Source organism: Artemia sp. Qi Xiang Cuo, chromosome 7 (assembly GCF_049724085.1).
Source record: "Artemia sp. Qi Xiang Cuo chromosome 7, ASM4972408v1, whole genome shotgun sequence".
In the NCBI taxonomy this organism is placed as follows: Eukaryota; Metazoa; Arthropoda; class Branchiopoda; order Anostraca; family Artemiidae; genus Artemia; species Artemia sp. Qi Xiang Cuo.
The window spans coordinates 65,762,422-65,784,502 of NC_142800.1; the positions used below are offsets into that span (position 1 = coordinate 65,762,422).

Consider the following 22,081-nt stretch of genomic DNA (forward strand, 5'->3'; position numbering starts at 1 on the left):
TTAAAGTGATTAGTGCTATTTACGAGAATAACACTGCTGCGGTTAAGGTTGGAAATGAGGTTAGCAGCTGGTTTTGTATTAAATCATGAGTTAAGCAGGTTTGTGTTCTATCCCCCTTTATATAGATCATTTTGATGGACTTTGTCTTAAGCAGCACAGGAAAGGCAATGGGAGACCACGGAATCGAGTGGGGAGGAAAAGATCTCCTGGAATTAGATTATGCTGATGATTTAAGCATCCTACATGAAAGTGTGAGCAAAATGAATGAAGGTTTGGAGGTTTTGCGAGTTCAAGGGTGCTAGAATAGGTTTAAAAATTAATGTTAAAAAGACTAAGTCACTAAGGCTAGGAATAAGTGAAGAAGAAAAGGTGACGTTGGGTAATGAAAAGACTGATCAGGTGGGCAGCTTCACTTACATTGGTAGTATTATTAGAAAAAATGGTAGGAGCAGTGAAGATGTTAAAAGTAGAATAGCCAAGGCTCAGGGTGTTATTTCACAGTTAAAAAAAAGTTTGGAAGAATAGGAAGATAAGTCTGCAAACCAAGACCAGAATATTAGAAGCTAAAGTGATGACAATGGTCAAATATGGCTCTGAAGAATGGGTGCTCAGAAAAGCGGATGCAGATTTGCTAGATGCTTACCAAAGAAATTGCTTAAGGATTGCACTGGGTACCCGGCTTTACCGTATTTTAAACAATAGGGTATACGAAAAATGTGGTTCAATACTGTTCTCTAGGGCTATAATGAAAGAAAGGTTGAGGTGGCTAGGGCACGTTGTGCGGATGAAGGATGACAGATTGCCGAAGGTTGTTCTTTTTGGCCAACCGTCTAGGGCTAAACGGAAAGCAGATCGTCCTCGTCTGGGGAGGATAATCGTCATAAAGAAAGATTTAATGGAAATGGTAACTCCGTGGGCGGGTGTAAAAAGGGAGGCTTTAAATATATTGGGATGGAGGAGGAGCGTGCGTAGCTGTGTCGGCCTCAGGCGGCTCGGTGCTGCGGTGAGCTGTTAGTAGTAGTAGTAGTAGTAGTCTATTCAATTTTTCTTCATACATATATATACATAAAACATTAGGTAACAAAGGCCAATGATGAACGTGAAACGGCCATTATGATATACTTCATTGTTCTTATTGTAAATTAGACCTTTTTTATTTTACAGCGAACTTCTTATTATGAATATAATTTATATATAGTATGAAATTTCTTATTATAAATACATAAGTGATAAAATACGCTTTTTTCTCTGTCACTTTTCAGAAATAATAAGCTTTGCTTTTTTTTCAAGACAAAAAGGCAAATAAAACTGTACATATAATTATTTTCTGCCTATCTTTTATTCATTATTTTTCCTGCTTCTTTTTTTATTTTTAAAGACTAAACACCTATAAAATCCTACCAATTATTAAAGTTTTTGAGCGATATTCCCACCAAAAGTCTCTCATCTTAGTACGCAACTTTATCCAAACTAAAGCTCTTTCCCGAAGTCTAAGATAATCTACGAAAAACATGTAAACTAAACAACTGGGCGTTAAGTTGTTACTACATGCATATTTCCGTTGAAAAGGATTGGCAAACCCAAAAAACATAGAAAAAAAATATTTATGCACACGTTTGGATACTTCAAGGTTAAATCATCAATTTGGCACTGAAAAAATTATCACTTTTGCTCATCATCTCGGAAGTTCGGAATGGCAAAGGAATCGCCCATAAAAACAAACAAACGTAATGAAAGCATTACAGAAACCTGATGGCGAATCAACAAAAAGCTAAAAAGTAAAAAAAAAAAATTCAAAACGAGTTTTTGGTTTGACAGATTAAAAACTAAATAAATAACTAATCACGACGTTTTGACAAAGGAATTGGGAAACGCAGATAAAAGAAAACAAAACAAGATTTAAAAAAAAGAATCTATTACTAACCAAAAAAATGTGTTTTAAAATTTTAAGGGGCAATTAAACCCCCCTCCAATGGGTACCCCTGTCTTAGTTAAGTAAACTCTATTTCCTCAATCCGTCATTGAAGTTAGGGTGATACATTTACTCCGTTTGGCGGTAACACTTTTTTACTGAATTGATTTCTTACGACATATATTAATCAAGCTTTGAACTAATTTTGATATAATTATTAATTTCCAGACTCACCACGAGGCACATAAGTAAGATTTTAGCCTCGAGTGAGAATACGGTGAGGAGTGAAACACAACTTTATAAAATGGTAAACATCAGATATTGGAGGGAATAGTAACCAACTAAAGGGAAGTTGGCGAAGTGGGTCTCAAAGATCTGTGCAAAACCATCAAGAACCAGAAATTCTCTACAATAGTTGAGAAAAGCACTTGAGTTACTTGAGTAACAAAAAGGAGTTATTCATAGTCATTCGCCGTGTCAACTTAAAATAATGTTGATCAATGACTGTTGATCTTGAAACTTACAGAGGTCGGCAATGTACAGCTGAAGATGTGTACCCAGCCATAACTAAATTACTCTTCCAAAACTTTGGAAGTCTAAAGACAAACCCATTAAGATTTGCCACAGACCATAAGTTGGTTATGATAGGGGAGCAGGGTGGTGTGCGAGCAAAGCTATCAGAAGACCGCCCAAATTTATTGGTCCTTGGTTGCTAATGCTTTTCAATTCACCTATTCTGGCGCACCCGGAAAACAGTTGCCAAAAGAAATTGAAGATTTTTGTCGGGATGTATATGCATGTATTTTCATAGCCCAAGGGGCCAGTGAGGCGGGCGTTCAAATTGTAAGAGCTTGTGGAACTGATAGAAGACCGAATTCTAAGACATAGAGCTACTCGATGGATGTCGAGGCAAGTCGTAGTAGCTCAATATTTAGAGTAGTGGGATTGCTTGACTTTGTTGTTCCGTGAGGAAAGTTTTAAAGGCTCCATCAAGCGAAGCAAGGCCGCTACCAAACTAAAAAATCTGGTTTATCTGTTTTTTTCAAGACTTACTATGCCTTCAAAGCATATATTTTGTAGTATATTGAAGACCTAGACGGGTAATCTCAGGCAGAAGACGCTCAGATTCATCTTGCCTATAATCGCTTTACAAAAGTGTACAAGACAATAGCACCCCACTTTTTAATGCTTAGTTATACCAAAGAAAATGATTCCCGCTGCATAAATCTCGATGGTACCAACTACCATGTCAATTTCAAGGATGTAGATTGTGGGGCCGAGTGGATGTGATTTTTACCAAAGAAAAGATGTCTCTGTCTCCTACAGTTTAAGAAAGTGTGTGGGAAATTTTTGCTCGTGCTCAGGAATGAGATGTGAAAGCTTATCAACTCCAGGTATTTATCAATAAGAAACTTCATTAGGCTTCAACAGGATATGCTTTGGGAGTAGATATGATCAGCCAAACTTGGCACTGCTCCTGGCTCTGTTTCTAAATTTGCTGAGTTACAATGATTACAAAAAGAAACAGGAGAAGTAATGACCAACTGGCAAAAAAGTTCCTCTGTCCCAAACTCATTGTCTGAAGGAAAGCCGGTCTACAAAAAGAAACAGGAGAAATAATGACCAACTGGCAAAAAAGTTCCTCTGTCCCAAACTCATTGTCTGAAGGAAAGACGGGCTACAAAAAGAAACAGGAGAAGTAATGACCAACTGGCAAAAAAGTTCCTCTGCCCCAAACTCATTGTCTGAAGGAAAGCCGGGCTACAAAAAGAAACAGGAGAACTAATGACCAACTGGCAAAAAAGTTCCTCTGCCCCAAACTCATTGTCTGAAGGAAAGCCGGGCTACAAAAAGAAACAGGAGAAATAATGACCAACTGGCAAAAAAGTTCCTCTGTCGATATTTATTTTCAATTTTTCAATTTATTATTCTTGTAAGGATTATCCTGATTTCTTGTGCAATGTAGTTAATAAGCCTTTGTTAAATTAGTTTAATTCTGCTTAGTAAAAAATAAGAAGGATGAACACCAAATTATTTGGTCAACGCGTAACTCGCAGGGGGTGCGCTGGTAGGTAGCCTAATTCAGTGACCGACGGAGACCTGGGGTGTTAATATTATTAAAACCTCGTTTAAAGTGTTTTTAGCGGCTTAGGGCTGTTACTGTATTATGCTGAGAAGGTCTACTAAAGCATTATTTATATTTCAAGCAATGAGATTGCTACTTGCTTGGATTTATTTTTCCTACTCAAATTCTCTGCCACTTTATAAATTTTCTGTTACTCCCTTGGGTTTGTTTATTGGGTTTACATTGCCATAAATATCTTTCTCAGTTGTCAGCAAAATCAACTAAACATAACTACCACCAAGCGTTGCAAAGCAACGCGAGACAAGACTTTTTAACCTACTGTTCAGATAGTACAATATAATCTCTTTCTGTGCAATTTTAGTTGGGAAACTGGTACAATTTGTCTCAAAGCGTTGGCAACGCTTCTCTGTACTTCTTCATTTCTCTGTACTTCTTCATTTGATGTTATTTGGTAGTATGTTGCTTCCGTAGACGATATCCAATCAGTAGACTCGAATCTATACTCAAAACCTACGAAGGTTAATTATAAAACAAATTACAAAATAAGTTAATGATTTATTTATATTATATTAATACTATATAATTACATTAAATAAGTTGATTATAAAATTTAAGGTATTTAAGCTAATTTAAATAAACAATCCTAATTTGTTGAGTGAACAACAAATTTACTGTCAGCTCGCTTTACGTGTACTCATTATACACACAGAGAGACAAAGATTCAATGGACCACTTGTAATCATTTAAAGCACCAAGTTGGGCGCATTTATCAAGATCTTCCCCCAGGCTAACTTGTTTCCTTTCCTCGGAGAGTTACGATTAAGGCAACAACACATTAAAACAAATGTCACAAGAATATATCTCCTTACATTTATCCCTTCAGAACAAGCAAACATTTTCAATGCTAATATTTAAATGGTGCTTGTCTAAGAACAAGATAATAGGTGTCTTTTGATATTAACTATTATGTCTACTAAGAACTCACCACGACACCAAGCCACCGGAAGCCAACACAGCTGCACACACTCCTCCTCCACTACGATCCATTCAAATATTTACTCTCTACTCCCTCCCATGAGGTTCCAATTCCCTTAAAATCCTTGCTCATGACCACTTCCCACCCCGTGCTTTGACAACCAGCTTTTCCTTTGACCCCAGATGGATGGCCAAAAAGCACATTCTTTGGCAATCTGCCGTCAGCAAAACGCAGCCCAGCCATCTTAACCTTACCTTCATCATAGACCTAGGAGGTTAGATCAAACCAAATTTTCGTACAGCTTATTATTTGATATACGGTCAGTCTGACAAGTGCCTAAATCTATCCTTCAACAATTCCTCTGGAAAACATTAAACAAATCTTCCTCAGCCTTTCAATACATCTACGTTTGAGAGCCATACTTGACAACTATCATTACCAAGGCTTCTAATATCCTAATCTTGGCTTGCAGACATATCTCCCTATTCTTCAAAACTTTTTTTTTTTACTACGAAAAACAAACCCTGCGGCTTGGCTATTCTACTTCTTACATCTTCGTTTCGTCCACCATCTTTATTAAGAATACTGCCCAGGTAGATGGGGATACCCACTTGATCAACTTTCCCGTTGCTTATAACCACATCTTCACCCTCATTGATATGGATTTCGCGGATGACGTAGTCATCCGCCTTAAAATAATATGCAATAATGAGAAGTCAACCCAAAATAGAAAAAATAGATAGGAAAGGATTATTCAGGCCAAAAAAGCGCACCAAAAAAAAACAAAAAAAAAACAGAAGAACTATCAATTAAACAAGATCCAGAGCAATGCTTTGTTGTTCATCAGGCTATAATTTTCTCGAAGGGTGCCGCTCTTCAAGCACCGTTTGCAGTCACGGTTATAAGAGGGCAAACTCATAAAAGGTCCAACACAACGCTACTATGAGGCAACACCCCAAGGATTTCCCTTCCGGGAGTAGGGACGGAGGAAGGCGCTTAAGACAGAGCGGACATCCTAACCATCTCACAACAACGAACCATTCCAAGCTTTTAAACCCAGTCTATTCTCGTCAGGCCAATTATAAGAACAGAGCGATAACAATGAATATTTCTACACCTTGTATGTAATTTCAGTTAAAAGGAAAATTTCAACTTGAGAATATTCACTAGAGATGGTAAAAACCACAGGCTACTCTAAAACCAACTCAGATACTCACAACCTGTTGTACACGAGGGCCTTCCAGATAGTATGCGAGGTGTTTTGGTATATTGGTCCTTTTTTCTTCAGAAAAAATGCTGTTGTGGCCAAATTTCAACAACAAATTTTTAAGTTGTTAAAATGTCCCACTTTGAAGCCTTAACCAGTGTGTGATCACACACTAAAAAAGGCTAAGAAAGCAGAAGTAGTGATCCATAACACAATGACACTTTCATGTTCCTCAAAAGCAGATAAAATTAAAGAATATAACATAATAAGCATAAATTCCAGAACAAACACGTTTAAGTTACATACCCTTTATCAGATTTACAACTTCAGCGTGGTTGAAATCAGTCACATTAACGCCGTTGACCTTAAAATAAACAAGAATTAAATATTTATTCTGAATAAAAAGCGACAAATTGCAGAAAGAATTCATAGAAAATATGACTAAAACATTCTTGGTTTTATGTTCCCTTTGCAGCATGCCAGTTTGCGATAAATTTGCATCTGTAACTTGCTATACCAAAAGAACAAGATACTAATATCATTGGACTCATAATTTCAGATCTTTTCATCTATTGATCCAGAACTATGATTAGGCATTCTATTAGAGAATAGCCTAAACCTGCTTAAAACATTTTCTTTTTTCGTATGTTTTTCGTGCCCCGCTGCACGTAATTTTCAATCTTTGTACAGTCATTTTCACGTAATTTTAAAAATTACATAGCAAATTTTATGTATGTAGTTCAGTAGATGGATGAAACTGAACCTCAGCTATCAATTGATGGTAAAATTCTCATTAAAGTTGAAACATTAAAACCCTAGAACAGCAGGAATATAAAACGCCAAAAATTTACTCAGGGAACATAAACCTTAATTATTCTTTATAATATTGTATTATATTCGTCCCAAAGCATAATGCGAGCATGGAACCAAGGGCAACGCAGATACACTACTACAGATCTGCACTGATGGTGATCGTCTCACAAGGCATGGAGCACGGTTCAGATATAAATCAAAATTTCATTCAAGAAGAAAAGCTGCTTCGGATAATTGCCGGGAAATTTCAAAGAAAATTCCTTAGTTGATAGAGAAAGGTTGTAGAAAAGCAAGAAACACAATTAGGATATGCTAAGATTGTTGCCAGTAGAGGTAAATATAATAAACTCCCGTTGGCCAAGCTCTACTCAACTTTTTGTGATCATTCAATTCTTTTTGCTTCTGGAATTTTTCCCCTTCTTAAGAATAATGAGTTAAAAAGAATCCGGGTTAATTATTTTAGATTTTGTAAATTTGTGTTGTTTCTTCCACCTTGGACTAAAAACTGGTAATTAGTAATAAATTTCTTGTTCCTGATATTACTGTAGAAATGAATGCACTACACAGAAAGCTTTCAAATACCGCTTGTATCCGTTTTTATCACCTTATCAGGTTTTTTCAGTCGTAAGCTATTTTTCCGTAATTTGTTCGTTATTAGATTCTGCAAGTTGTTAAAAAAAACTTTCAGTTAAAAAAAAAAACTTGTTTTTTTTATTTAATTTGTAAAAAGATGTAAGATCTTAGCCCATCAATCTGCTATAAAAAAAAAAAAAAAAAAAAAAAACGGGGCTAATGTTCATTAGGTCGTTCTTTGTTTTCCTCTTTGTTTATTTCTTTTCCAGTCTCTAGCAGTTGAAAAAAAAACTGGTTTAATGATGAAAGTCAGAAAAATAAATTTAATTTGGAAAGAGTTTATTACAATAGTAATCACTGAAGCAACTGATTCCAAATGGGAAAAAATGTAATGTTGCAAACATAGCTACACACACATTTTCCGCGTCAACTGTTAGTCAATAATTAAATTTCTGAATATTTCTAACAGCAAACAGAGTAAAATTTAAAACTAAAAAGAAGCTAGAGTTAACTCATAAGAAGCGGGTTGCCATCCCCCTCATCCTCCAATGCAACATATGCTACACTATCGGCTACATTTATATTGCAGAACGCTTACTGTTAGAAATCGGTTGCTAGCATATCCCACATGGCCAAAATTTGGTTTTAAAAGAATCAAAAATCCCTTTCTAATATCTTATTATAGAGATACAGGCTTTTGATCACAACCATACTTTTTTCCAGTAGAAAAAAAGTAGAGAAAAAAAAAATCCAAAGACAAATTCATAAACTACAAAAGAGAATGAAAATTACCTTAATAATGACATCATTTTTCATAAGCCCAGCTTTTTCTGCCGCGCCACCTGAATTAGAAAAAAAAGCGAAACTAAAAATATATTCAGCCACCATGCAATAACAAAACAAGCAATAACTAAAAACAGTTCATAATATCATGCCATGGTCGTAGCAAACAAAGGAATATGATATGCCTACTTTCTGGCCCAGTAATAACAATATATATTTGCAGTCAAAATAGATGTTCAGCCCCAATCAGGAGCACACGCGAGGGCGGGAGATTATTCACGCGGGGCGGGGGATTATCCACCCCAAAATCCCACTATTTTATAACGTCCCTATAACTTCATTTATTTCCCTTTTAATTCATCTGTACCTAGTGTTTCTTCGAGTTTATAACGCTTCCTCCTCCCCCCCCCCCCAAAAAAAAAAACATACTTCATTGTTTTCAGAGCTTAAGACTAATCATTGGCTGGGAGTTAACAACATCGCCGAATATACAGATATGTTATTAAATGCACGTGCGAAAAAGCAGATTAACGAACATCTCTGGAGTGGGCCTGGTCCACATGTTTTGCCTCTTTTTGCCAGTGGTCTAAAATTATTCCTTGATTTTTAAAATCCACCAATCTCCTTTTACTTACTGATTCCAATTTACTTAGCTACAGTACTTGGCGATTACGAATCGAAAAATGCCTCAGTCAGAAGTTCAAAAAACGCTTGAAAGCCGTCAATTCTCTATCTTTTATATCTTTGAACCCTTGATTGTCTTTTGTTCCTTATCTGAAAGAAGAAGGCTATGGTACAGTCCCTTCTCCAATTTACAGGCATACTCTGCCATCTTGGGATCCGTTCTCATTTATAGATATATGTGAGCCATCTAATTTTTGGAATGTCAACTACTGGGTATTTTGATTTTAAAAGGTTAATGACATTCATGAATTAACAGAAATTAGTTTTACATTTTGCAGGACATCACGACGATTGACGACGACATGACGACATTTATGATGATAATTTTTAACATGAAAAAATCGTCCTTTCTGATAAACCTCCCTTCCATCTTGGAGATAATGTCAATAAGCAAAATTGTTGCATTTGGGAATCAGGGAGTCCAAACATGACTATTGAGGAACAAGCATCCACAGCGAGTAATTGTTTGAAGTTACCGTTAATAGCCAATGTTACCGTTCCAAACAAATTTTCTTTCTAAAAATTGAAGTGTCACATGAACGATATTTACCAAACAGCCAACGTAAATATCGATCTTTTGTGCAATATTTTCGGAAATCGAATAATCAGCCAAAAGGCTGAAGTCTGTTGGACATCTCAGGGGTCGTGATCTGACGCGTTGGTTTGTGCGGGCCCCATCCTTTAAAAGGACACAGCAAAAAAAGCAAATGAAATAAGCGATAATACTCGACGACCCAAGGAACCAAGGCCATAACTTTATTCTTATGTAATTAAATTTAGTTCTTTAATATCACCTTTCGGTTATCTCTTAAATATATACATTTTTTTTTATTGGATAAGCGCTGCCACATCATGGTTTTCATTATGAACAAGCCTTTAGCAATTCGAAGTTATAGCCATTCGACTTCATCTTCAGAATTGTGCTGCACCATATTAGTTTGCTCCTTTGAAAACACCAATGATTTTTGTCAAAGATAATTTCAATAAACCACTAATTTTTTTATGAAGGTGGGATTTTACTTCACACCAACACATTTAATCAAAAACTGGTTTAAACTTCTCACCAATCACGAGAGAGCGGGTAATTATCTATCGAAAAAGATTATTTTCGAATCATTTTGTCACAGCATTTATTTTTTTATCGTATAAATTAAAAAACATCATTTTAATGGAATGTTCCTACACTGAAATGGGAGTGTTTCTTCTTCTTCTGTTTCCTTTTTTAGAAGAAAAAAGGTACTGTAGATCATTCATCACATAAACGTGAGTAGGGGTGCCAATTTGCGAAACTGTAGGGGGAGGGAGGAGTTTTTCAATGTTCTAACAAACATTCAAAAAAACTTCAAAATCTTTTAGCATCGGTACTTATCTGTTATAGCCACCACACTCAAGTTCTTGGTCTGACAGAACCAGTTTCTTTCTATAGTTTCTTTCAGCTTAGCGTGAGAGAATTTATATACACTACAGTGTAGGTATATTTTTATTGGTATTTTGATTAGGTTAGAGACCATTTAATATAATCCGTTCAGCGGGGCCTGATTTCCAAAATCCTCTGTTGCAGTTTCCATAATTTGTTACTAAAGTATTTTGTTTTCATCGTACTTAGGTATATTTCATTAAAATTAACCTAACTTCATTGCTTGGGTGCGGTGGCTATAACAGATAAGTACTTTAACTTCTTTTTCCTGATAGCTGTTTTGCAGCAAATGTTTATACAAATCTTCGTCGTTGTTTTTTTTTTATTTATTTTATTTGTTTTATTCTTACAGCCAACATGCTTTAGCTAACATCAATCATCTCCATATTCATAAATCATTTATTAGGTATACAAACAAGTGTATGTGTGTGTAAATGGATCATTGAGAGTACATTTTCTTTAGGTCTTTCCTTCCACATCTCTATCAACTTTTATTGTACTTGTAGCTAATCTCCCTGTTAACTGTTTTGCCCTAACTTTTTATTCACTCTCTTATATTATCTACTTTCTCTACATTTATATTTTATACTTATACCTCCCATGTAACAGCCTGTAATAATAAGTATAATTCCTTGAGCTGTTTTTAAGGATATTCTAATTATTGAAGTCAATAGTGTTACAATCACAGACATGAGACTTTTACCAAAGCATACTATAAGCGTTAAATTAAAACTGTCATTAAATTCGTGTTTACAATTGCTTCCCTCAAATTATCAGAACACTCTTCGATCGATTGTTATTCGTGTTTCCGATATCTTTTCTTTTCATTTCCTTTTTTACGCAGATAAAGATACAACATCTATAACTTTTTTTTTAAGAGTTTAATTTTTTAAACAAACATGATGCAACTTTTAGAAATGATAAAAATGGTTACAATAAAAGTTAAATCAAAACTTAAAACTCGAACATCAAAAACAAGAAGAACAATAGGGAATTCTTTTCATAAGACAGTGAAGATAATTTGAATGAATAATCCAAGGGCCGTCTTCAGCAAAACAAAAATATGTAAAAGAAGACTCACAGCATCATGCGGCCATGCTGTTGTGAGTCTTGCCTGAAATCCCTATTGTTCTTCTTGTTTTTGATGTTGGTGATGGAAAGGCAGTGTGGTCTTCGTCGTTATTTAAATCTTAAAACATGAATGCCAATATTGCAGGTAGATTTCAATTAAAAATAAATTTGGCTTACAGCCTTCCCCTTTATTGGTTTTCCGATGTTTTATAGAAAATATTGCATTTTAAAAAAGGAAATTCACTTACCTTCACGAACTGACTGTATGAAAACCGGTTTATCTCCTGCAACAACAAAACCGAATCCTTTGCTATCTTTTATGATTTCAAGTACTCTAGGTGGAGAAGAAAATCTGAAAAGATAAAACAATCTGAATATCTGCATAGGCCTATAAAAAAAATTTTAAGAAAAAAAAATATCGAACGAAAAACAAAAAATATTAAAGCGACGCACCCGTGCATACGAAGGGTTAGGCGCTTCCTACCACCTGGCGTAAATATCCGAGCGTTGCTCGCCCTGATGCGTGCGGCGTTCTTCTGCTACATACGCGTTTTCATGACACGCGTGGTACGCATCACCTGCTGTACCCGGTGATTGGAAGAGTGCAACCCCTCGCATACATGTCCTGCTGGACTTCCATTCAGCCTGATTGCTTTGTCAGGAAGGTAAATGGCAGCATTTACAATACAGGCTAGCAAAGACAGTTTTGTCTTCTGTTGACAATGGCAATTAATTGAAAGCTTTCAGGCTGATTTTCGTGAAAAAAAGACACAGCTGGACGCGAAAAGCGAATCTGCAATCATATCCTTGAAAATACGGTCAGTAAATTAGTGTTTTCCGAAAACTATGGTTCTAAGTAGCCAGAAAGGTGTTATATTCCATTATCTTATTGCACTTCAGATCTTCTCAACCAGAAAAGATTTCTGATATTTGAATATGACATCATTCCCGTACCGAAATTAACGATTCCCGTTCTATTATTACAAGACAATCTGTCGTGTTATGAAGGGTTAATTCTTTCCTCTCTTCTGACACTCAGCGCATGCTTTATTTTAATTCTCCTACAGCAAAAATAGGAAAATTCTTATCAGTGATATTTCGCCCACTAATTCAGGCTCAAAAATCCTATATTAAAAATTCCGCTGATTTTGTTTCCAAGGTAAAGCAAGTTTCGGTTAAACCAAATACAAGAATTGGCAGTTTTGATGCAGATTCAATGTATACCAATTGTAATCCTCAAAAGGCTGAACTGTTTTTAGAGCAAAAACGTAATTCTAACCCATCTATATCAGAAAAATCTACTCTTTCGAATCAGACACTTCTTTCGCTTACAGCCCTTTGTAACAGAACTTCTTTTTACTTCCATTATAGAGACATTTTTTATAGACAGAAATATGGGCTCTCCATGGGTGCCCCCCTTTCTCCAATACAGGCTGATATCTTCATGGAAGACCTTGAAGAAATGGCTATTTTGCAAAGTTCTTGTAAACCTGAATTTTGGGTTCGTTTTAAAGATGACATTTTTTATTTATGGGAGCATGGTGACGAGTCTCTGGGTTCTTTTCTTCACTTGCACAACTCCTTGGATCCAAAACTGAAATTTACTCAGGAATCAGAGATAGAGAGGCGTCTTCCTTTCTTAGATGTTCTGGTGCACCGAAATGATTCATGTTTCGAGTTTAGTGTATATAGAAAACCCACACATAATGACCGTTACTTAAGTTATTCCTCCAATCATTCTCCTGCTGTGAAAAGAGGAGTTGTCACTTCTCTAGTTGATAGAGCTTTGAAAGTTTGTTCAACACGTTTCTTGGATTTAGAACTCAACCACCTTAGAGATATTTTATTTGGGAATGGTTATCCAATCAGTTTAATAAATTCTGTAATTACAAAACGCATTAAAAGATTATCAGATAGTTCCACAGAAAACACAAATCAAAGGGAAAATTCAGTTTATCTTGGTCTCCCATACATTAAACGGATTTCAGACCACATTTCAAAAAATCTAAGGAAAAATAACATTTACACTTATTATAGACCCAGAAAAACTATCAGGTCCCAAATTTATCAAGGTAAAGACCCTATACCGATAGGTGAAAACTCCGGTGTCTACAGAATTCCTTGTTCGTGTGGTCTTTGGTATATCGGAAGAACAAATCAGCGACTAACAGATAGATTAACCCAGCATTCTAGTTCAATTAATAATACACTTAAAAAGCGGAAAAAACCAGAAAATTTTGACTCTGCCCTTGAAAAGCACATTTTTGAAAAACCAGACCATACTATTTTGTTTAATCAAGCTAGTCTTATTTCGCATGATAAAGGTATTGTCCAGCACTACAGAGAAGCTGTTGAAATTTATAAATACCAACATTTAGGTCTAGCTTAAAACAGAGATTCCGGTGATTTAAGAATAAACGAGTCATATTTCGGTTTTCTCAAAAGAGAAGCTGATACGTTAGTAATCCCTGAAATAAACCTTGAACCACTTTCCCAGTCATCTAATCAAACACATGAACAACCCCTTAGGTCTCAAAGGGTGTCTACAAGAAATGCCTTAATTAAAATCTGAAATAAAATGACATAGTTTTCCAAGTTATTTAATTGAAGGTTCGTTTTGTTTTTTCAAGTGAATGAATTGTGTCCTTTCCTTTGTCAGTTGCTCACTAGTATCCGTCGATGGAAGGTCATGTTTTTTTGGATTTTGTGCAAATCGCGGATATTTGCGAATAACTCGCTTTTATGGTTGTTAGGGAGTTGGTTTTAATTCTTTCAATTTTTGGCTTTTATTGATACATCGTTTCGTTTCGCGCTGAAGAAGAGAGGCGTTTGTCCTCTCGAAATATTCGCTTTGTTTTTTCAGTATCGTCATTTGGCCTATAAAAACCCCATTTTTGCTCGTTTTCTTGCTTTATTTTTCTTTTGGTGTACCTAATCTTACCTACCTTCGCTGTGATCGGGGCAACAATATTAACAGTAATCTCTTCTACATCTTCTTCAAGGTCCTCAAAATCGTTAGCTTCTTTTTCGCATTTTTATGGCACGTTTGACCTTTATAACGATACACGAATCAAACCACTGATTAAAATAATAAAGCCAAGTTTGAAACTAGTATATTCGGCTTCTTCCTCCATTCATTCAATCAAGTTTTATTCTTTCATGTAATAATGATAAGAATCGTTTGTGCTTTTCGTCATGTCGTTATCATGTCAGGTCAAGTACAGGACACAATGTGTTCTATTTCAGTCTGGAATTTTATCCCTGCCAATGTTAGTCTGAAAACTTCTGTTAATGCTATGTTATAAAAACTGTCAATTTGTGACCTTTTCTAACTTCTATCCTCGCCATTTCCCTATTGTTGCACTTCCTTTTATATTACTCTTCTCTCTATCTTTGTCCCTGCCTTTCTTTTCCAGATTGTTCTTCTTTTTAAAATCTTAATTTGTTTGTTTACTTCATCCCGCAAAATCTTGCTTCTGGATTGAAATCTTTTCTTGTTCTGTTTAATTGATTTTGTATTCGATTAGTACGATAAACTGATTGATTGAATCCAGAGCGTCAGTGGAAAATGCTTATGGCTCGTAATTTCGAAACCCTAATTCAGATTACTACACACCTGGCTTTAAAATAGCCTATGAATTTCATTATTTCCTTGATTGCGTCAATTTACAACTTTCTCAAATGAGTAGTATCTTAAAAGAAACTTGGAGAATCAAAACCTATAGCCCAGGGCCGCATCCAGGGGGGGGGGGTTACCCGGTTTGAAACACACACCCCCACCCCCGAAATGTTTTTCTGACTCGTAAAAACGCAATAAAAATGGATATAAACAAATTTTGTATGCGATTTTTTAGTTTTTTTCTTTGTAAACCCGCCTCCCGAAATTTTTTTGGGTAAAACCCCTCTGAAAAAAATACTGGGTACGGCCTTGCTATAGCCTACCCAATTAATGATACCAATTTGTTAAAGAGGCCCTAGACGGTCAATTGGAAAATATTTACAAAATCTGAAAAGTCAAAAATCCGTTCGCTGTTTTTCCGTTTTGTAAAATATTTAATACGTCTACCACCTTGGCACAGAAAGTCATCTATAGTTAAAATATATAAAATTGCAGACCCAGAAATAGCTATCTCTCGAGTTATTAGAAAACATAATAGAAAAGTAGCTGGTTGACGATTTGAAAGTGTTTGACGCTTGAGTCAAGCGTTGACGATGATTGATAGAAAGTTTGAATGACTCAGTCGGTTCCTAGATGGTCAATCATGCTTTAATCAATTGATTGACGGAATCTTTTGATCAAAATCATTGACCGTTTAGGGTATCCTTAAGATAGGCTGGAAAGGACGACTGCAATGTGGTTAACGTCGACGACTATTGTTTCCTAAATCGACGTTCGCAACGATATAATGGGTTATAGTTAGAGCCCAGCTTCGTTTTTCATTGAATATTCAGGATATGTTTTATTTTGCTGGCTTGCTTTTTGCCGACACGAATAACACACTTCAGACAACAAAAATGATATCCATTAGTCTAAGATAAAAATGCTATCTAAATGAATGAATTTGAAAACTTACGAACGCAGAGTGCGAGAATAGATTTGGAAATTAATGTTGAGAAGAAAAGACGTTTAAATTACGAATAAATGTAGATGAAAAGGTCACACTAGGGAACGAGAAAATTAACCAAGCGGATAGTTTCAATTGCCTATATAGCATTATTAGTAAGGATGGTGGATTAAAATTAAGTTTAGAGAAATAAAAAAGTCCAAGGGGTTGTCCACTTCCCGCCCCCTGGTGTACATATTGGAGCGTCATGTAAACCAGGCAGTTCCACCCATGGACGCCCATATCGGGGGGGGGGGAATAGCCCCCCCCCCTGGCTGAATGATGCTGCCTTATATTTTATATTTTTGTTTTGAGATTTATATTATACGGCATTAGAAGTGCCGATTAGATCAGTTAACCCCCCCCCCCACTAAAATTCAGCTTATGGGCGCCAATGGTTCCACCACGCTTGGCACAGTTGTAATTTTAACGAAATTGGCTAAAATTCGTGAATAGGGAAGGGCTTTGTTGACGAAAATCAACACAACAATTTTGGAAACAATTCCGCCATGCTTGGCATGCGCCACTTGGTGTACATGATTTCTTAGTGGGCAACCCCTAGGATAAGTCTTAGAACTAAGATTAAGATACTAGAACCATCAGTATATACAATGGTTAAGTAAGGTTGTTAATCTTCAGCACTTGGAAAAGTTGAGGAGCATGTGCTATATGTTTTCCGGGAAAGCTTTCTTAAGAGTAGTTTTAGATAATTGTTTGAATGGTCGCATATCAAACAATAAGCTACACAAAAAAGTGATTTCAATCCAACTTTTTAGGGTTATTAAAAAAAAAATTAGGATGGTTAGCCCAGGTTGGACCGGTGAAGGACCATAGATTGGCAAGGATCATGTCTTTTTGGCGAACACGCTGAAATCAACCAAAGTACCCACGAATTGGTTGAAAAAGGGCACAAAAAAAGATTAAAAGGGTGCGGTAATTTAATAAGAGAGTGAGAGCAAATGTCTAAACAGAATGGAGTGGAAGAGGAGTGTACATCTTTGTCGGCCTTAAGCATTTTGATGTTGGGACGACTTCTCAATAGCAGAAAAAACCGTTTTTCTACGAATTTTCTGTGTTCAGTATTAGAAAAAAAACTGTTTCCAGTAATTGCATGAAACCATTACGGTACTTATCTGATATAGTAACCCCACTCAAGTTCTCCCTCCATTGACGCACAGTAGAACCGGTTTTTTTCAGCTTAGCGTGAGACAAGACAAAGACAAGTGACAGAATGGATGTTAGGGAAGGGGTAAAGTATTTATACAGTGTGAAGTTCGAAAACAATTCTTACTTCATAATATGCAGAATAATTATACCTAACACATTTCGCATTCAGACACTCTACACTTTACTCCCACCCCCCAACCCTAACATGCAAATAAATAGCCCTAATTTGTTTCTAAAGTATTATATTTTCGTCAATTTTGGTCAATTTCTTTACGATTAACCCAACTTCACTTCTTGAGTGGGTCGCTATAACAGATAAGTACCACCATTACTATCTCGTATAACTAATATAACTATTTACCCTGTCACTAAAGTATTATTAGAGTTGAAACCTTTAAAATGTAGATATTAAAAATATTGAAATGTAAAAGTACTAGAATTAAATTAAAAAAAAAGCCTACTCTTTTTAGTCTTGAGCGACTATTAGTATTAACGCAACAACAACAACTGTCTGTGCTTTCAAACAGTGAATAAAGTAAAAAAAAGCTGTAAAAGATGCATCAAAGCGAATAGCAGAGATTGCTAGCAGCTTTCATAAGTCTTTCAACAGCTGTAAAGTTAGCGTAACTTACTAACAAGTCAATAGTAATTTTTCGTGTTCCTCTTCTGACCAAAGCGGTTATTACGACACTGGTGTCTTAATTATCTCATTTTAGTCTGTGTCCTTTCGACGCATTTCTACTAATTATATTAGAAACATCTAACATATACTCCGCATTTTTCCCTTTGAGTTTATGAAAACTGCAGTAAATACAATAATGTTTTGTTAAATTTGAATGGAAGATTTTTTGAAAGGGAATAAATTCTACTTGTTTCAATGAAAACAGATTATAGTAATTGATATCCTTTCAAAAATGTGAGGTTACCCTTTTTCGTGTTTCTGTGTTTCCCATTCAGAAACCTTTCCTGTCCCCTAGCAACAAAAATTACCATTATTCATTGCCACAGCATTAAATGCAACTAATAATAAAAAAAAAGTATAGTAATTTAACTAAAAGTTGGATTACTAAAAGTATATTATATTTTTTCTTTTGTTTGTCTTATTTCGTTAGTGATTCTGAAGACACTGGTCTTTATCAGGCCAATATCCGATCAATTTTCTATTACCCCATCCGGTCAATCAATTTCGATCAATTTGTCATTACCAAATCTGATACTCAATTGCCCAAATTAAAGTTCAATTGTCCATCCAATTTACAAATTTAAATTAGGGATTTTCTTGAATAGGAAATGAAATCCTACTCTTTTCACTGAAAATACATGTCAGCAACTTATGTGAGGTAGGGTTAACTTCGCCTTTTTTTTGCCTCAGTGTTTCCCATTTGGACCGTCTCCCAGCCACCCCCACCACCCAGCCACAGAAATTAGGACTATTTATGAGTAGCTTCTATGTTCCATAACACCATTAAAAGCAATTAATAAAAACAGAGTATTGTAATTCAACTAAAAGGGCAAAATCGAATTCTTGTTTCATTTTCATTTTCTGGGTCAAGGGGCGGATACAGAACTAATGTATGGGAGATGCACCAACAGCAATGAAGCTCGTTGGTGCTTTCACCCCATCCGTCGTATAGTGAGACTTTCAACTTTCTGGAGAAGGGAGCACGTGTCCCTAAAACCTTCCCCGGGATCTGCCCCTCTCCGGTTGAAATAGTTTTGAAGACACTGGTGTCCTGACTAGCTCAACGAGGCATTGCCTCTTTCAGCCACTCCTAGGATTGTTCTTGAACAATTGTAAGAGGAAATACCGAACACATACTGCAAACGTTCCTTATTAGCTTATGAAAACTCATAAGTTTTTTCTGTAATATCAATATACGAATTTATCAAAAAGAAAATAATTTCTACGTGTTTCGATGAAAACAAATTACAGAAACTGACGTGAGGTAGGGTAGCCCCTAAAAAGACTCTAGTCGTTTCAAGATTACCTCCAACATTTTTTTTAAATATAAAAATATAAGCGCTAAAAATGTCAAATTAAAAAAAATCGAAGTGATGAAATAAAAAAAGGGTGTTTCACACCTTGTTTGAAAGCTATAGTGAAGACGTGATTTTTAACCTAGCGTGTATACTAAAAAAAGTGAAAAGGGAGAGAAAGATAAAGGAGACATGAGAAGCAAAGTACACGAAAAAAAGAGTACTCCAACTCAACTAAAGACCAAGGCAATTTTATAAAGCAATTTATAAAATTTAAAAAAAAAACAATTTATGAAATTAATAAAAAGCTATTTTTCTTATTAATTGCATTGATTCCTTAATTGCCTTAATTTCATTTACTGTCGTCCTTCTTATGTCTAATTTTTTCTATTTAGCACACATTCCAGTCAGAAAAAAAAAAAAAAAAAAAAAAAAAAAAAAAAAAACTGAGCAGCTTGATCAGTAAATGCAATTAATGAAACAAAGAGTATTGTAATTGAATAAAAAGGCTAATATTGGATTTTTGTTTTGCTTCCCTTTTCTTGGCAAAGTGCTATTTAGGACAATGCAGTCTCAATTAGATCATTACAGCTTATTATCTATTTTACGAATTCCTAGGGTTATTCCCAAATAACTGCGTGGAAATCGTCTAACATGAATTGCTAACTTTCCCAAGATCCCATGCACACCATATCAAATAAATACTTGAAAATTGAGGCATATCGATTGGGATCATAATGCCTATTGGACGGATTTTTTTCTGATTTCAAAGCCTTATTTAAATTATTTTTTTTTGTATTAGTGGAAGCAAAAAAAACATTTGACCTTAAGAAACATGCCCCAGAGAACGGTTTCGGAAAGTTTCTATGAATGGGACATTTAAGATCAAACATTCCCCTCTCCCATGTCTTCCACTGTAAAACTATACGTAAACAATTAGTGATTTGTATAGTTTATGGTCATTGTCCCAGGGACTGTATTTCATATCATCTCCGAAATCAAACCTTTCGACTACTTCGAACAAAATAAATACGACTCTACAGATTTCGATTTTATGTGTCTGGAGAATATAACTATAATCTTTTAAATCTTACACGTGATAATACTGATTTTTTATTATTATATGATTTCAAATGATCTTTATCCCTTAGCTTGTGTTTCCACTCGTAAATCGGGTAACTCTGCAACTCTGATTGATAATATTTTTGTTGGTCCACCCTGTTTCAATTATAGTTGACAGATGGGGTTGTGCACCCTGGTTCAGACCATCTTTCAGTAATGGCTCAGTTAACTTATCTTTAAAAACTTTATACAAACTTGAAGAAAGTAATGGTGCGTACGCTTAGAAAAGAAAATCTGAATAAATTCACCAAGAAATTGAGCTATCTCATCTGGGACAGTGTGTTAGAAATAACTGATGATTCTTCACTTGCTTACAATAAGTTCATGTCTATTTTACAGCCAATTTATGATAAAACGTGCCACTTACGAGCTGTCAGACAGAAGAAAGATAAACCACAAAAACCATGGATAACTGACCAGATGTGAAAGAAATAAAAGAAATTTGCAATATGAACAGGACTGAATATCCAGGATCTGATTGATTTCGAGAAGTTAAGAAATTCAATCCTCGGTCCACTTTTGTATTTGGTATATGTTGATACGATGAGGTTCTATCTGCCAGATTCTTGTCTGACCTCGTTTGCTGATAATACTGCTTGAACATTTTCTAGTCGGTGTCCATACAATTTGATTTTGAAGGCTGATCATGTTTTAAAAAGTTTCATGTTTTTACTAGTTTGAGCTAACTACCTGTTAATATTGCGAAGACAAATTTTATTTTATGCTCAAGATAAGATGAGCCCCAGGACATAATGGGAAAATTTCGTTTGTGAATGAGCCAGTTAATCAAGTGCAAGAGTATGCCTAGTTTACAATCTTTCATGGAAACGACATAGTGATATTGTTGCAACGAAGATCCCACGAAGACTTAGAGCAATTCGACAGGTTAACAAATTTTTACCACCACAAAATTCACAACTTTTATACAACGCTTTAGTCCACCCATATATTTCGCACGGATGAGTGTTTGGGTCTAGCAACTTTTATTCGAATTTTAAACGAGTTCAAATCCTTAAGAACAAAGTGATACGACTTATGGAAAAAGTTAATGACACTGAGGCGTCTTGCAACAAACTCAAAGTGCTCAATGTTGGGCAACTTCGAGATTATCAAGCGGAAATATTTTCATATCTGTATTGGAATTGTGTCAGTCTTCAGGTATTTTATGCTTTTACAGAAAAAAAAAAACAGATCACTTCATAGTTACATCACCCACAATGCTGATAAACTAGTCACTGAACACAGATGTGGAACTAGAGCAGGTTTTTCTGTTAGGTTTCTAGGTCCTAAATTTTGGGATTCTCTTCAAGAGTGCAGTCGGCTGGCAGACAACTTTTGTTTTTATTTTCATGATTAGAGATCGGTCAAAATTTGGTTGATTTATCCCCTTTTTTGTTTGTGTTAAGAATTTGTTAAGCGTTTGTTATATATGTGGTCGTCTAGTAGCAAGTGCTTTCATGACTTTCTTTGCGCAACCACTTGGATTAATATTATGTGTTATATTATTTTGCAATTAAATGAACTGAACTGAGATATCTCGGAAGCCATGACTCCAATCACATTAGACTCTTCAAAAAAAACACATTAGAACTTTAAATCAAATCGAATGAGTACGCTCCCAAGTTTGTAGAGCCATCCCTTCCATACGAAGTGGAAGGCATGGGACTCTTTATTTAGCCAGCGCTACAG

At 35.5% G+C, this 22,081-nt stretch overlaps 1 protein-coding gene across 5 annotated transcripts in view; it reads right to left on the minus strand.

Annotated features, from left to right (window-relative positions):
* The window catches only part of RhoGEF2 (Rho guanine nucleotide exchange factor 2), a 358,602-nt gene that overhangs the window by 301,264 nt on the left and 35,257 nt on the right, over positions 1 to 22,081 (minus strand). For 4 of the 5 annotated variants that reach the window (XM_089092512.1, XM_089092511.1, XM_089092510.1 and 1 more), the window contains exons 3-5: positions 11,771 to 11,874; positions 8,360 to 8,409; positions 6,488 to 6,545 (exon numbers count right to left, since the gene is read on the minus strand). In XM_089092512.1, coding sequence (XP_088948638.1) covers positions 6,488 to 6,545; positions 8,360 to 8,409; positions 11,771 to 11,874 — 212 coding nt within the window. Of the gene's footprint in view, positions 1 to 6,487; positions 6,546 to 8,359; positions 8,410 to 11,770; positions 11,875 to 22,081 lie in introns of those variants that run through there. The other variant, XM_089092513.1, reaches the window with a different exon arrangement.